General features: G+C 40.1%; 2 protein-coding genes across 3 annotated transcripts in view; both read right to left on the bottom strand.

Annotated features, from left to right (window-relative positions):
- Positions 1–7,183, bottom strand: part of cfap57 (cilia and flagella associated protein 57) — a 28,129-nt gene extending 20,946 nt beyond the window's left edge. Inside the window, exons 1-6 of the mRNA XM_012882506.3 lie at positions 6,876–7,183; positions 4,162–4,475; positions 3,828–4,087; positions 1,471–1,645; positions 1,242–1,394; positions 580–719 (exon numbers count right to left, since the gene is read on the bottom strand). Coding sequence (XP_012737960.2) covers positions 580–719; positions 1,242–1,394; positions 1,471–1,645; positions 3,828–4,087; positions 4,162–4,475; positions 6,876–7,032 — 1,199 coding nt within the window. The 5' untranslated portion in view covers positions 7,033–7,183. The remainder of the gene's footprint in view (positions 1–579; positions 720–1,241; positions 1,395–1,470; positions 1,646–3,827; positions 4,088–4,161; positions 4,476–6,875) is intronic.
- Positions 7,184–9,802: 2,619 nt separating this feature from the next.
- efcc1 (EF-hand and coiled-coil domain containing 1) overlaps positions 9,803–13,506 on the bottom strand; it is a 29,202-nt gene continuing 25,498 nt past the window's right edge. Inside the window, exons 6-8 of one of the 2 annotated variants that reach the window (XM_012882490.3) lie at positions 13,131–13,289; positions 10,905–10,974; positions 9,803–10,753 (exon numbers count right to left, since the gene is read on the bottom strand). In XM_012882490.3, the coding sequence (XP_012737944.2) occupies positions 10,620–10,753; positions 10,905–10,974; positions 13,131–13,289 (363 nt within the window). In that variant the 3' untranslated portion in view covers positions 9,803–10,619. Of the gene's footprint in view, positions 10,754–10,856; positions 10,975–13,130; positions 13,290–13,506 lie in introns of both variants that reach the window. The other variant, XM_036152083.1, reaches the window with a different exon arrangement.

Raw genomic sequence — 13,506 nt, 5'->3', positions numbered from 1 at the left:
GTTCTCCAGGAGTGAATGCTGCTTGGAGAGACTTTGATGCAATCAACTGGTTTCCTTATATAGGAAAATTTTGACCAATCAGTATAATATGATTGATATGACTTTGTAAAGTGCCTCGAGATGACATGTTTCATGAATTGGCGCTATATAAATAAAATAAAATTGAATTGGTGGTGGCAGCATCATGCAGTTTTGATGCATTTCTTCACAAGGGACAATGGGAAGATGGTGTATATGTGTTACATGGCCCAGTTGAGACCCAAATCCAGCAAAGAATCTGTTCTCAAACGTTCTCCATCTAAGCTGACTGAGCTTGAACTGTTTCCCAGAGAATGGGCAGAAATTTTCTAGATGACTTCTTTGTATTTATCTGTCACATAAAACCAGAATGAAATATGTTGAAGTTTGTTGCTGGAACATGGCAAAAGCATCTGTAAATGACGAAAGTGTAAACCTGGCAAAGGTTGGATGTTTCTTTTTACTGTGAGCTATAACCTAAAACCTGTCTAAGAAAATAAGGTAAATATGTCGCAAGAAGAAACAGACACAAGGAATAGATGCATAAGTGGGAATGCCTACCTTGTCTCATAATTCCAGATCCGTACAGAGTGGTCTAAGGAGCTGGTGGCCATGAAGGGCTTACGGATGCAGATGGACAAACCAGTGATAGAGTTGGAGTGGAATGGCTGGGTCAAAAACTCAAAATGTAGCTTTCCCTCCTGATGGAAAGAGCAGAGTTTACATCAACTTTCCATTTTTAAATTGAGATAAAACTGCTGTAATACCTTAAAGAAGCAGAAAGAAAAAGCAGCAGCCAGATGCACCCTGCAGCACTACACTGACGAATTGGTGATTGATGTTATGATGCAAATGCTGGAAATAAAACATCCAAGCTTTTCCAAAAATGTGGCTATCTTCTTTGAACTGGGGAAGTTGATTTAAACACAAGCAGGCAGAAATAATCTTTTACAATCTCTGAAAGCTCAGTAAGTACTGCCACAGACTGCCACTCTGGGTCCCTGAGCAAGACACTGAGCCCCAGACTGCTCCAAGGGAAGCTCACAGTGGCAGCCCGCTGCTTGCTAAGGGAAGGGTTAAATGCAGAGGACGAATTTCACTGGAATGTTTGTTGCAATGACAAATAAATATAATCATTATAAGTAATGTCAGTCTAAACTACTTTTTTTTCTAGCTTTGGATCTCTGTCGCTGCTAGTACGGGCAGATATTGTGCTCCAGTACCCTCTTCGTGTCTGCAGATGAAAGATTAATGCTGTAGAGCTGCCGCTGGGTTGTGCTGATAGCCAGAGTCTCCTCTGCAGGACTGATGCACATGGTGTCTATCTCGTGACCCTGGGCTGGAGTTAAATCACTGCTGCCTGGATCTGAGAGGATCTGGCACAGCAAAGATTAACAAAGATGCAGGGTTCACAGTCTCGTTTCTGTTTAAATTCCCAACTTAAATTTTTACCTGTATCTCTCTGCTTTTCCTATAGACGTCCTCCTCCAGCCTCTCAAACAGACAGACAGTGCCGGGACCTGTGGAGCACACAAAGCCCTTGGAGTAGGACAGGATGGCGGTGATGCGAAAGAGGGTCACACCTTCATTCACATCACCTTCTTTGATTCGCCTCACTTCCAGGTGCCTGCACAGTGAAGCAGCAGTGTCAGGGACGTCAGAGCAGCAAGACCAAAACAATGGAAAGACTCAGCATGCTATACTGACCACACTAATCCTGGCCTTAATGCAAATGGACAAGATTTTAAGCTATTTATTTACTTTCAGAAGGAAAAGCCTGATGTAATTTGTTTTCTGGAATCATAGTTGAAACTATCTTTGCATTTTACATTCATTGCATATATGAATGTATATGACCATTAGGCTTGACAGAGAAGATGGGAAGAAGGTGGCTGTGTTACTTTTATTAATGGAGGAATTTCATATTTTTGTATTTTTACAATCACTATAGAGAGCTGGTTTTCAGTAAACTTGAAGAAATAGAGTTAAAAATTCTATTTGGGGAATTCAGTGCTTATAATTGATTATGGGGGAAGGGGTAGGTGTCTTAATAAATAATCTGTTTTAGACCTAACATTTGTTTCTAGTTCTTTAGCTCAGTTTTGTGAATGACATCGTCAACAGCCCAAGTGATTTGGTACATACTGTTCTCGGCAAAATCTGGATAGACACAATGCGGACAGCTAAACATACAGCTGGTATGTAGTTCTAATTTACTTTTATGTGTGAAAGACAGTTTGTACAGATACAAAAGGACTTGGATAGTTAGAGGTTGTATCAATCAAGCTCCATTCCAAAAACAACAGAAAATAAATGAAAGAAAACAGTGCAAGTGATACATGCAAACAAGGACTTAGTGGAAGAAATAAGGGTTTAAATTGGTCAAATGGTCTCATAACTTTTCAACATCTGAGTATAATAAACTCAAGATATACATTAAAACGGGCAAATAGGACCGATTGCAGGGATTTTGGTTGCACAACCTGCAGTGTCCCTAAAATACAAGAAGTTATGGGGATGATTAGGAGAATGGGATTGTCATCTATTAAATATAGAACATCAAGTTGCAGTGACTAATAATGAAAAGGCCGAATTACGAGTGAATACTTTTATTGCGACATCGTTCATATAATTAGATCTGACTTTTTTTATTTTTTTGCAGCTCTAGTGGCTCGCTTTTTATTACAGTAGGCTGACAGAAAGGGGGTGGAGAGACAAGCGGCAAAGGACCGCGGGTCTGAGTTGAACCCGGGTCGACCGCGTCGAGGACTAAGGCCTCCATACGTGGGTCACACTACCTGCTGCGCCACCATCTGACTTTTTAACTCAAACATGAGTCTATTGGATGCAAAGGACTATTTGGACACTTTAGGATTCTCAGGAAGCGTCACTGGTCAGTGCAAACACCTGAGTTCATAAAAACAAGAAAAAAAGTCTTGCCGTTTCTGGGTCTTATGTGTAATCTGTGTACATTCGTAGCTGGGGTCTCATCAGAAAGTTCATTATGGTAACACATAGTGACAATAAAGATTCTTAGTTCTTGACATACATTCACACATAAACCAAGAAGATTGAGCACTATGAATCGTCTTGTTACTGAAAAGTGCTGTATAAATAAACTTGCCATGCCTTATATATCTATCAGATAGGCATATATCATTTCTACAATTGTTTTTTTGTATCATAAATAATTGCTGTATGATGAAATCTAAAATAGTTTTAGAATATAACAGGTTTTATGTATAGATTTTCTTATCTGTGAAGCTGTATACCAGAGGGGACAGATCAGACTGTACTCCTCTAGGCAGAGGAGACGGTGTAGATTTATGGCAGAATAGTTCTCCCATATAGATTTTGTTTTGTGGAGTTGATTGTAGCGAGGAGAAGTTCTTCATAAAGATGAACAACATTATGGAGCACCCTGAGCATCCTGTTGTACAACAGCAGAGCGTGTTCTTTCAGAGGCTTTTACAGAACTGCTGTACTACCGACTGCTGGAGATCCTTCCTGCCCACAGCCTAACCTACATTTGACTTAAACTGAATATTTTTATGATTTAATCCCTCACATTCATATTATAAAATTATATGGAAAATTCCTATAAATGCCTCAGTGAACTTTCCATGTGAGATAGTTGGATATTTTACGTTTGTCGAAATAATGTCTATTTCTTAAAGGTACTTTCTTGATTGGATCAATAAAGAGAGACAAGGAGAAATATGAATGGTAAAAATAAAGAACTCACCCTAATATTAGTTATGGTGTAAAAATAAAAATGCACAGCGTTGTTTTCCAATCTAAAATCTGACCTGTCATTCTGGCCCTGCACAGGCTTAGAGGACATCTTGAGCTCTTTCCTCAGGTCTCCAGATTCAGACACCAGCAGCCTGCCTGTGTCCGTTCCTGCAACAACCCTGTCTTCTGACATCCAGGTGTGACACAGGAAGTTGAACGACTCCGCCTTGGCAATGCTGCTCTGTTTTAGGACCCCTTCTGAGCAGCGAAACATCTTGAACACACCATTCCCACTCACACAGACCTGCATGTTGTTGTGAGGGCTGAAGCTGATCTGGTGAGACAAACAAACACCGTAGCAGCACCTGTCCCAGCTTCACTGAATGGATGACGGTGGGAATGACTCACCTGTGTAATGGGGTTATTAGACGTGGTTGTCTTCAACATTGCCAGGACTTTGTTTTTTTCCCAAAACCAGAAGATGAGCATCCATTCTGGAGCTCCAGTTTGACCAATGAGGTACTTGGAATCAGGCGAGAAAGCCATGCATAGAAACTCTTGAACCAGCAAATCCCCGGCAGTGAGAACCTTTCTCTTCCTGCCCTGCTCATGGTGCAGGTCAAACACCGTGATGGAGGCCTTCTCAGCCTTCTCTGACACTGCTAGGTAACGGCGGTTTGGACTCAGGGCCAAAGCACGCTGGCCCAGACTTTTCTCTGAACCTGAGGGAAGCAATAGAAAGAAATCAACATATAACATTTTCCTAGCATTCTGGCTATATAAAATACACCTCCTAAAAATCATTTCTTTGTTTGTATTATTATTATTATTATTTTTTAGTAAAGTGACATTGAGTGTTGTGGAAGATGCTTAAAAAGTTTTATTGTTTTTATTAAATGGGCTGAATGTACAGGTACATCTAAAAAAATAGAATATGGTGTAAAAGTGAAACAGTTATGTAGAGATTCATTACAAAACAAAGCGCTGCCATAGAAGTCCTGACGCCTGTTTTTTTCTGTGTAACTTTCAAACTGCGGTCTGAAGCCGGTTATTAATATTAGCTTGTTTAAAATCAAGTTTTAAGATTTGTGTGACATTTGTTGTTATTGTGTAATTTTTATCATGTAAATGGAGGAAGAAAAAAAAGGGCCTCAAGAACCAGCAGCACATGTCGGGTATCGGTTAGACTGATGTCAGAATAATCGGTACCGGCCTTAAGAAAACCGTATCGGTTGATCGCTAGTCGACACGGTTTACACTCCACGAGTTAGAGAAAAGGCTTGTTGAGTGGCAGGTGTGCTCCAGATGCTGGAATCTGAAGCTTTATGGAGTTTCAAAAGAAGACATGAAGAAAGAAATCATCAGGATCTGCCAAGCCGTTTTTCCAGAAGGAAAACAAAAGCTGCCTGATGTGGTTGATACGGTTCAGCGCTTAGGGAAAATGAAGGAGAAGGACAACAGAGCAGGAGGAATCATCCTCCACTTCTCTTCCTGAATCACAGAGATGTCGTGTGGAAAGCTGTGAAAAGCAGCACCTTCCTGAAGGAGCCCCAGCTTGGCTTCACAGAGGCCCTACCAGCGGGAAGAAGACAAAACAAGAACTTCTAGTGCCACAAGAATACGCCACAGATCTGAGGCTTTACACCTACATTATCTTAAGTTTGTCTAATGTTTGTTTGGAAATATTAAATTAAAAAATGGGTGTTCAGCTCAAAGCTAAATGGAAGTCTGATATAGTTCATTTGCTCCTTTAAAATATTCTTAATGTGTTTTCAATAAGTAGCGTAAAGTCAAATAATTATATATCTTTTCCACTATATTTGTTAATCGCCGCATAGTTTGAAAGCAACACACACACACACACACACACACACACACACACACACACACACACACACACACACACACACACACACAACTTATATCCTTTTTACATAAAACAGTTTTTATCTATAGGTTTGTTGAATGTCAAAGAACATTCACTAAGGTATTAGCATATTATTTTGGGTTTTCATGGAAAGAATGCAAATGAAGGTAGAAGACTGTCAACTAGTCTAGTTATTATATTTGGGAAATGTCATATTCACAAATGTCAATTATTATCATCTTCACCCTTTTTTTTTTTTTTTTTTTTTTTTTTTTTTACAGTTTTGGTGAAGTAAATGAAACTATATGTATCTACTATCTCCAAGAGTGCAAACAAACATGTGAATGTTGTAGGTCATTGCATTTTTAAATTATCATATTGTCTGATTTCTGTTTTTTCTACCAATGTATTTATTGGAGAAGCCTATAGGCATACTTTATTTCATGTTGTGTGTTTTGTTTTGTTCTTTAATTAAAAAAAATATGAATAAACTCCTATAAAAGTACAAAACCTAATGTAGCAGAAGTTTATCTTTAATATTAATGGCTTGATATTATTTTTGCCATATGAGGTTTATAGCTATTTCACTCCGCAGACAGTGAACATTTTTGTTTCAGCCTTTGTTTCGACTGCAGCTACAAGGCGGCCTAAAAGCTATTTATCTTGTTATTAATTTAATTTAGTATAAAAGGTGAGGCAACGTTGAAACATTCTAGTTGTTAGAAACCATTGTATATGAAATAAAATGTAAAAGGGATTCTGGGTAATCTTCAGAAAGACAGCGTTGATGCATTAAAACAGAAACAGAAAACAGCAAAGTTGCGATCTAGACCCATTTTGTTGGCCTGAAAAAATGTCCTTGTTCAGGGGGCGTAACAGAAAACACTTGAGAACCACTTAGACTGAGTCCGTTGTAAAAATGATCAAAGGCGGTATTTGTAGGACCCGACTGGTATTTTGAGGGATCTTTACGATAAAATAGTCTTTAGCCAAGTTTAAGTCACCACCGCAGCCATATTATATTTTCAGATGCTCTAAATGTGAAGTGCTCTCATCTAGAAGCCTTTTATTTACATGAATGTTGCTGTAGCCACATGTGTTTCACGTTGTCAACATTAAGAAAAGACTCGTAACTGCGCTACGTGTGAAATGTAAAATAATGGCCAGTAAAGTTTTTAAGGAAAACAGCTCCCCCTGCTGACCTTGAGGTGCCACTGCCTAACCCGGGATGAGAGGTAGAAAGGTAAAAGAGTACCTGGGATGAAGCGCTGCCATCTTTGGACGGTGTTATGGAGCACACAGCTGTTTCCGCTGGGGAACACCACCGTTTGCTCGTCAACAAAACACAAATTGTTCGCCACTCCTTCCCGGAGGCCGAAGATAAAATGGGACTGAGATAAAACGGTGGTCATTGTGGCGGAAACGCGCCTTCTCGCTAATTAAACCTGACAAACTGAGAATGAAACGGAAGAATTAGAGCCCCAGCTAGCGGTATTTTAACAAAAACTAACATAAGAGGAGCACGAGCTGGAGAACGACTGCTCGTGCAGTTGTTGGCGTCACGTTGCTAGGCGACGTGTTAGATCCCGCGATACTTTAGAAAAACAAACCTCCAAGTGTTCTACTATTTTAACTCTATGTCTCATGTGCACAGAAAACATGAATGAAAATCAGGTTTATTTCGCAGCGCCTCTATAACATCTCGATGGCCAACTGCAATAGCTTTCCAGACTGCTTAAGATATCAACCTTACATTATAAAGGTGGTGTAACTCATAGCAAACTAAACAGGACTGTTTCTCAAAGTTGATCATATTTTTGACACAAGATGAGAACATCCACGATCAAAGGTTTTTCAACAGTGACATAAATTAGAGCTTGAAAGACGTTAAATCTGTTCTTTCCAAATGTTTTCCATGTTTAAGGGTTTTATCTGCAAGAACATTCAATTTATGCAAATACTAATTTTCTGTTGCTTTCTTGATAGTTGCTTTAATTCAATTCTGACCATGCCAGAATTTGTCCTGATGAACCCGAACACACACACACACACACACACACACACACACACACACACACACACACACACACACAGACAGAGCTTCGTTAAGAGAGTTTATTGAAGGTTTTGGTTTAGTGGAGGAAGAGAACCAGAGTCAATACCGGGATGGAGCTGGAGAGCTGAGCTGGAGAGCTGTGCTGGGGTAGGGTTAGGGTTAGGGTCAGAGAGGGACTTGGAGGTGGAGGGGCCGCAGATTGGACTAGGAGCGCAGCTGAGAGATCACCTGGAGCAGCAGGAGGATCAGCAGCAGTGCAGGGAGAACCCATGGAGGTGCAGACAGGAACGGGAAAGTCTGGCTTGTCAGACTAGGGAGAGTTGATGCTCAGCCAAACGTGGGAAAATGTCTGACTGAGGTGCAACAGAGGATTGAAGACGGACCGGCTGAGAAGAGCTGACTGAGGGTTAGGGTTCGGGTTTAAGTAGTGAGGCTTGCAGGTGAAAACAGGCGCAGATGATTAGTGGAGTGGAGACAGAGCTGGGCGGGAGAAGGAAGGTGCTAGAAAGGCTCAGGCTGCAGCAGGCAGCATTGCACCCTGTGAGACCAGCGTCTTCTCTTTATTAGTAACTGGAGTGATAATTTGTGTTTTATAGAAATGACTCAGAGGCTCAGAGGGGTTTCCTGACCATGGGTCCAAAGCTTCAGTGTCATGATCGTGAAAGCACTTTGTAATCAGCGCTGCTTTTAGCAAGGTGATGGATCGTGCTGAGAAATACACAGATCATCACCAAACTGTGCTCAGACTGCATGGAGGATGGTGATTTGATTCTTGGATCTATTCCTGGGAGTATTGTTGTGAAGCATTGTAACAAAACATAAAAAATGCTAATGTACTTTATTTATGAGCACCTTTAAAGAATCCTAATGCCGATCTCCATAATAAGCAACAACTAAAAGTGACATTGTCGACATTGACTTACTGACTTACACCCGTCTGCTGCCAATGTGGAGCAAGCTCTGCAATGGTGGCATCATGATTCTGTTTCTTCTGTATGTTCTGAGGCCTTCCTTTCAGTAGGTGGTTCTCTAACACTGAAGTTCTTGAGGATTTAGAAAACGGAACTGTAGTCTGAGCTGCAATATTCTCAGGAGCAGTTTCCTAACATGCAAGACATGATGACAGCAAACCTTTAGTTGGAAGTACACAATCATATCAAGCACATCTTTTATAGCACCCCGTCTGCTTCTAGAGGCTCTCTTTGCTCTTTATGTGAAGTTAGCTGATCATTTTTGGCAAACAGCAAAGTTAAAATCCAATTTTTGTAATAAGATAAGCTTTTTAAGGTAACTGGCCTTCTCAATAACATACAGCTTATTGCGCTGCCAAATGCAAAAATAAAGGAAACATCATCAGAAAAAAGTTACACATTTAGCAGAACACTAATTCTTATGTTCTTATGAATCAGTTAGCAAATGTACTTTAACAGTTTTACAGTATTGCTTTTGATTTTGTCAGTGCACGTTTTAAACACACAAACATATCTAAATACAGGATAGTAAGCAGTTCCACAATGTTTACGAACAAGACAAGTTTGTTAAGAAGCCACTGGTACAAAACTGAGAAAACCTGTCAGCAGAAAACTGCATGCCTATGAAAACATGGTGGCCCACCTAAACTGAGAGGCCAGCCAAGAGGCCCAGGAGCTTTGGAGGAGGTGCAGAGACTCCAAGCTCAGGTAGGAGAATTTGTTGACAGGACAAACATTTTTCATGTAATCCACAAATCTGGCCTTGTTGTGTCTCTGCTCTGTCTTCTGTAACCCCCAGTGGGTGGAGGCAGATGAGCGTTCATACTGAGCCTGGTTCTGCTGGAGGTTCTCCTCCCTGTTAAAGGGGAGTTTTTCTTTCCACTGTCGCTTCATGCATGCTCAGTATGAGGGATTGCAGCAAAGCCAACTGTTCTCTGTGGCTCTACGCTTCTTCAGGAGTGAATGCTGCTAGTCAAGACTTGATGCAATCTCTCGGGTTTCCTTAGATAGGAAACTTTTTGACCAATCTGTATATTTTCTTTGAATTGGACTTTATAAAGTGCCTTGAAATAAGATGGATCATGAATTGGCGCTATATAAATAAAATGTAATTGATTTGGAAGAGCAACAAGGAGAAAGTCAACCAGTCCACAAGAAGTTGTGCTCGGAGTTTATTGCAACATGTAGGAAACTCAACATGTGGAAGAAGGAGCTCTGTCCAGAGGAGACCAAAGTTTAAATTTACATGCGATACACTATGTGAAGCAGAAAACTAACACTGTGCCTCCTCCTGAGCACACCGTCCCCATGGTGAAACGTGATGGTGGCAGCACCATCCCATGGGCATGCTTTATTTCAGCAGGAACAGGGAAGCTGGAGAGAGCTCATGAGAAGATGGATAGAGCCATATGCAGGACAATCCTGGCAGAAAAGCTGCTGTAGGCTGTAAAAATATTAGATATACACCTTACTGAGAATCAGTGGCAATTTAACATCTTCACATTCGCTCCGTCCTGACTGAGCTCGAGAGATACGGAGGTGGTAAAAAGTGTGCTGTAACAAATGGAAAAAAAAAAATATATATATTATGCAGTGCTTCTTAGCATATGTATAAGCAGTTGCGTTTTCCATGTACAAGATATTGATATGTGCAGATCTGGTGAGATCCCTGTTCCTTTAGGCTGGTAACTTCTCTGCATGCACAGCTTTGTTGAGAAGAGCTGGTGGGCCTTTATGGACCACAGAAAGCTTAGCTTATTTTCAGGTCTTTTTATAAGAGTAAAAAAGCAATGACATTCCAAATAAGTGTGTAAAAACATTTACAAAACAGAAGTTTTAGCAGTTTGTAATTACCTCTAGTTTATAAAAGTTAGTTTTTAGACATTCCAAACATATTAAACTATACACACATCAATCTTATTTTCAGGTCTCCTTGCTGTGGCACAGTGGGCCCAGCAGGTGGCAGCCTTTTTCAGCAGGAGAAGATGAGGTTGTGGAGCGACTGCTGACTCTGCGTTCTCTGCAGAGGTCCACCAGAAGAAAGAATCTCACATGCAGCTAGCTCATGGTAAAGAGCATTGAGCACTTCCAGAATGCGCGCTTTGCCTGTGGAAAAAGAGAGCAAATGCAGGAGTCAGAATCAAGTTACAAACAAATAGAACTTCATTTAATCCCCTGAACTGGGTAGCAGTAAATCTTATTGTCTCACTTCACAGGCTTTGTAGGAACGTTTATTGGCCGTGCATGCTCCACTAACCGTGTTGTGGGTTGCTGCCAGACTCCAAAGTGCTGAGCAACATTTTCCCTAGAGACCTTCGGGAGATGTTCTGAGACCAAAAAAAAAAAAAAAAAAAAAACTATTCTCAGCTGGATGTTATGTCATTAAAATACACTTTAAAAGAGAAACAGAGTCATGTCTAACCACACAAACCTTTGCAAAGTGAGCATTGGATAGAAGCCTAAAAGAAAAAAAAAACTACTAATCACAAGTAGCAGTTTTGGTATTTAGTTTACTCCTGGAGAGGCTGAGAGTTATTCACATTTGGCATCAATACCCTTGTGTCATTTATTAATAGATAAAGCAGAAATGGTGAGGGGTGGTGTTACGTTCCAGTGCGTGCTGTGTTGATGCTAAAAACAACAGGAGCTGAGGAAGATGGACGAATTGCTGCTCTACAAACGGCGGGGATAAGACTGAGCTCTGAACGGATCACCCCCACCCCCCCCTAATATAATTGTACAGTATGACGTTAATATATAAAAAAGGGATTGGCTGTTTCACCTACATATATGTCCATTGAAAGTGAAACATTTAGCACAATGAAAATATATTAAAGGTTCATATAGGTGCAATACTGAGCATCAACATGGCTTTCATGGAGCAGAAAATCTCATGTCTGGTTGCCTATAAGTATTGGTGCAAAAAGTCAAACAATTTATACCAATTAGCCTAGTTTGGCTGTCTGTATACAATAGACAGTGTTGCCAAAATTAATAATTAATTCTAGCGGTTAATCAAAATATGAAAAAAGGAAAATAACTTGTTCTATGTTGTGTTGTTGTTGTGTTGTCACTCTGTTCGTGTAGCGCTATTTATCAGAATATTTGTTATTATTAGCTTTTTATCGACAAGCCAGAACAAAGTAATGAGATTATTTTCAAAATGTAAGGAGTAGAAAGTACAGATAATTGCTTGAAATTGTAAGGAGTAGAAGGAAAAAGTAGGCTAAAAAATAATTACTCCAGTAAAGTATAAATAACCAAAATTTCTACTTAAGTAGGGAAATAAAAAAATTGTATTTAGTTACTTGACACCACTGATTGCATGAGAGACATCTCTGGTTTCTGATCTGGTAAGTGTGCAGCACAGGGGTCCCTCAAGGATCAGCTCTCTCCTCTTTTCTTTTCTTTTCTTTTCTTTTCTTTTCTTTTCTTTTCTTTTCTTTTCTTTTCTACACCTCTGACTTCGGACACAACCCAGGTATCTGCCTCATCCAGAGGTTTTCTGATGATACAGGGTCAACAAAACCAAGACTAAGAAGACGGTGATTGATTTCCACAGGAGGTCCAGACCCACGCCACCAGCACACATCCAGGGCTTGGACACTGAGACTGCAGAGAAGTAGAAGAACCTATCTGCTCATCTTGATCTTAATGTCAGTATGTCACCATGATGAAATGTTACAACAAAATGTAATTATGGTGGGATAATGACAATAAAGATTCTTGATTCTTAACAATAAACCTTATGGTCCATGAACACCAATGTCCTGCAAATGAAGGGGCAAAATCACCTCCATTTATGGAGGAGAATTTTTCTATCTGCAATATTTTATGTTGTGGTCTGCTGGGTGTGTCTCTTTCTGAAAAAAAGCTTCCTATGTGAAAAGCCTATTAGACTTTATAATCTCTGCTGCTCACAACAGACTCAACTGTTTACAACATGCTAATGGTTGCTGGATTCTGATCTGATCATGAATCGCTTACACTGTCTCTCAGATGCTAAGCTACTCTTGCACACACCTTAGCTGCTCTGAAATGTTGCTGGAATATGCATACTGCATATTTTCTCACATTGGTCTATAACTAGGCTGGTTTTTCTACATTGTTTTTTCACTTGAATATTTCATGGCTTTTTTACCAATACTTACTCCAGTAGTGATTTTTACCTTTATTTCTGTTTAAGTTGGAAATCAATGCAGGTTTTTGTACATGAGGGCCCAAATATTTGTTATTTATTCATTTGGCAGGTTAACGTCTATAAATTGCCCAGAAACTCTGCTACCTTCCATTTGTTATGAAAGCCTGAAATAAGGATTGCAATTGTATTATCAGAGTCAATCACTGTTTCCTTCTTTATTGATACTGTCCTAAAATGTGTGGATATGACTACACAAAACTATAGCTAGCAGCTACCTTTGCCAAAGGACTCGAACAGATTTTACCCGCACTGCAGAAAAGTTACCCTGAAAGTGCAACTAACCAGGTCCCTGAGCTGCTGCATGAGCTGCAGGATGTCCACAAGTTTCTCCTCCACCAGCGACAGGCGCACTCTTTCTCTTTCCAGCGACTGCAGCTCCACATCGAGCAGCTCTGTCTCCTCAGCCTTCTGCTGCAGCTCCTGCATCAGAGAGTCTTTCACCTGGAAGCAGATCAAAAATTACACTGTGGTCTAACAAAGGAGTCCTTAGTTTGTAAAGATACGGTAGACAATTTTAAGATTTCATGTAAATAGATCAGAAAATATAATTCAAAATAGTTTCTTAAACCAGAACCTTTCTTCATATAGTATAGCATCGAAATAATTAGGGTAAAATCCATGCGTCTATTATCTGCTGCTTGTCAGGGTATGGAACTAG

The sequence above is a fragment of the Fundulus heteroclitus genome, chromosome 20 (genome assembly GCF_011125445.2).
Source record: "Fundulus heteroclitus isolate FHET01 chromosome 20, MU-UCD_Fhet_4.1, whole genome shotgun sequence".
In the NCBI taxonomy this organism is placed as follows: Eukaryota; Metazoa; Chordata; class Actinopteri; order Cyprinodontiformes; family Fundulidae; genus Fundulus; species Fundulus heteroclitus.
This window is presented reverse-complemented; position numbering and strand designations above follow the sequence as displayed.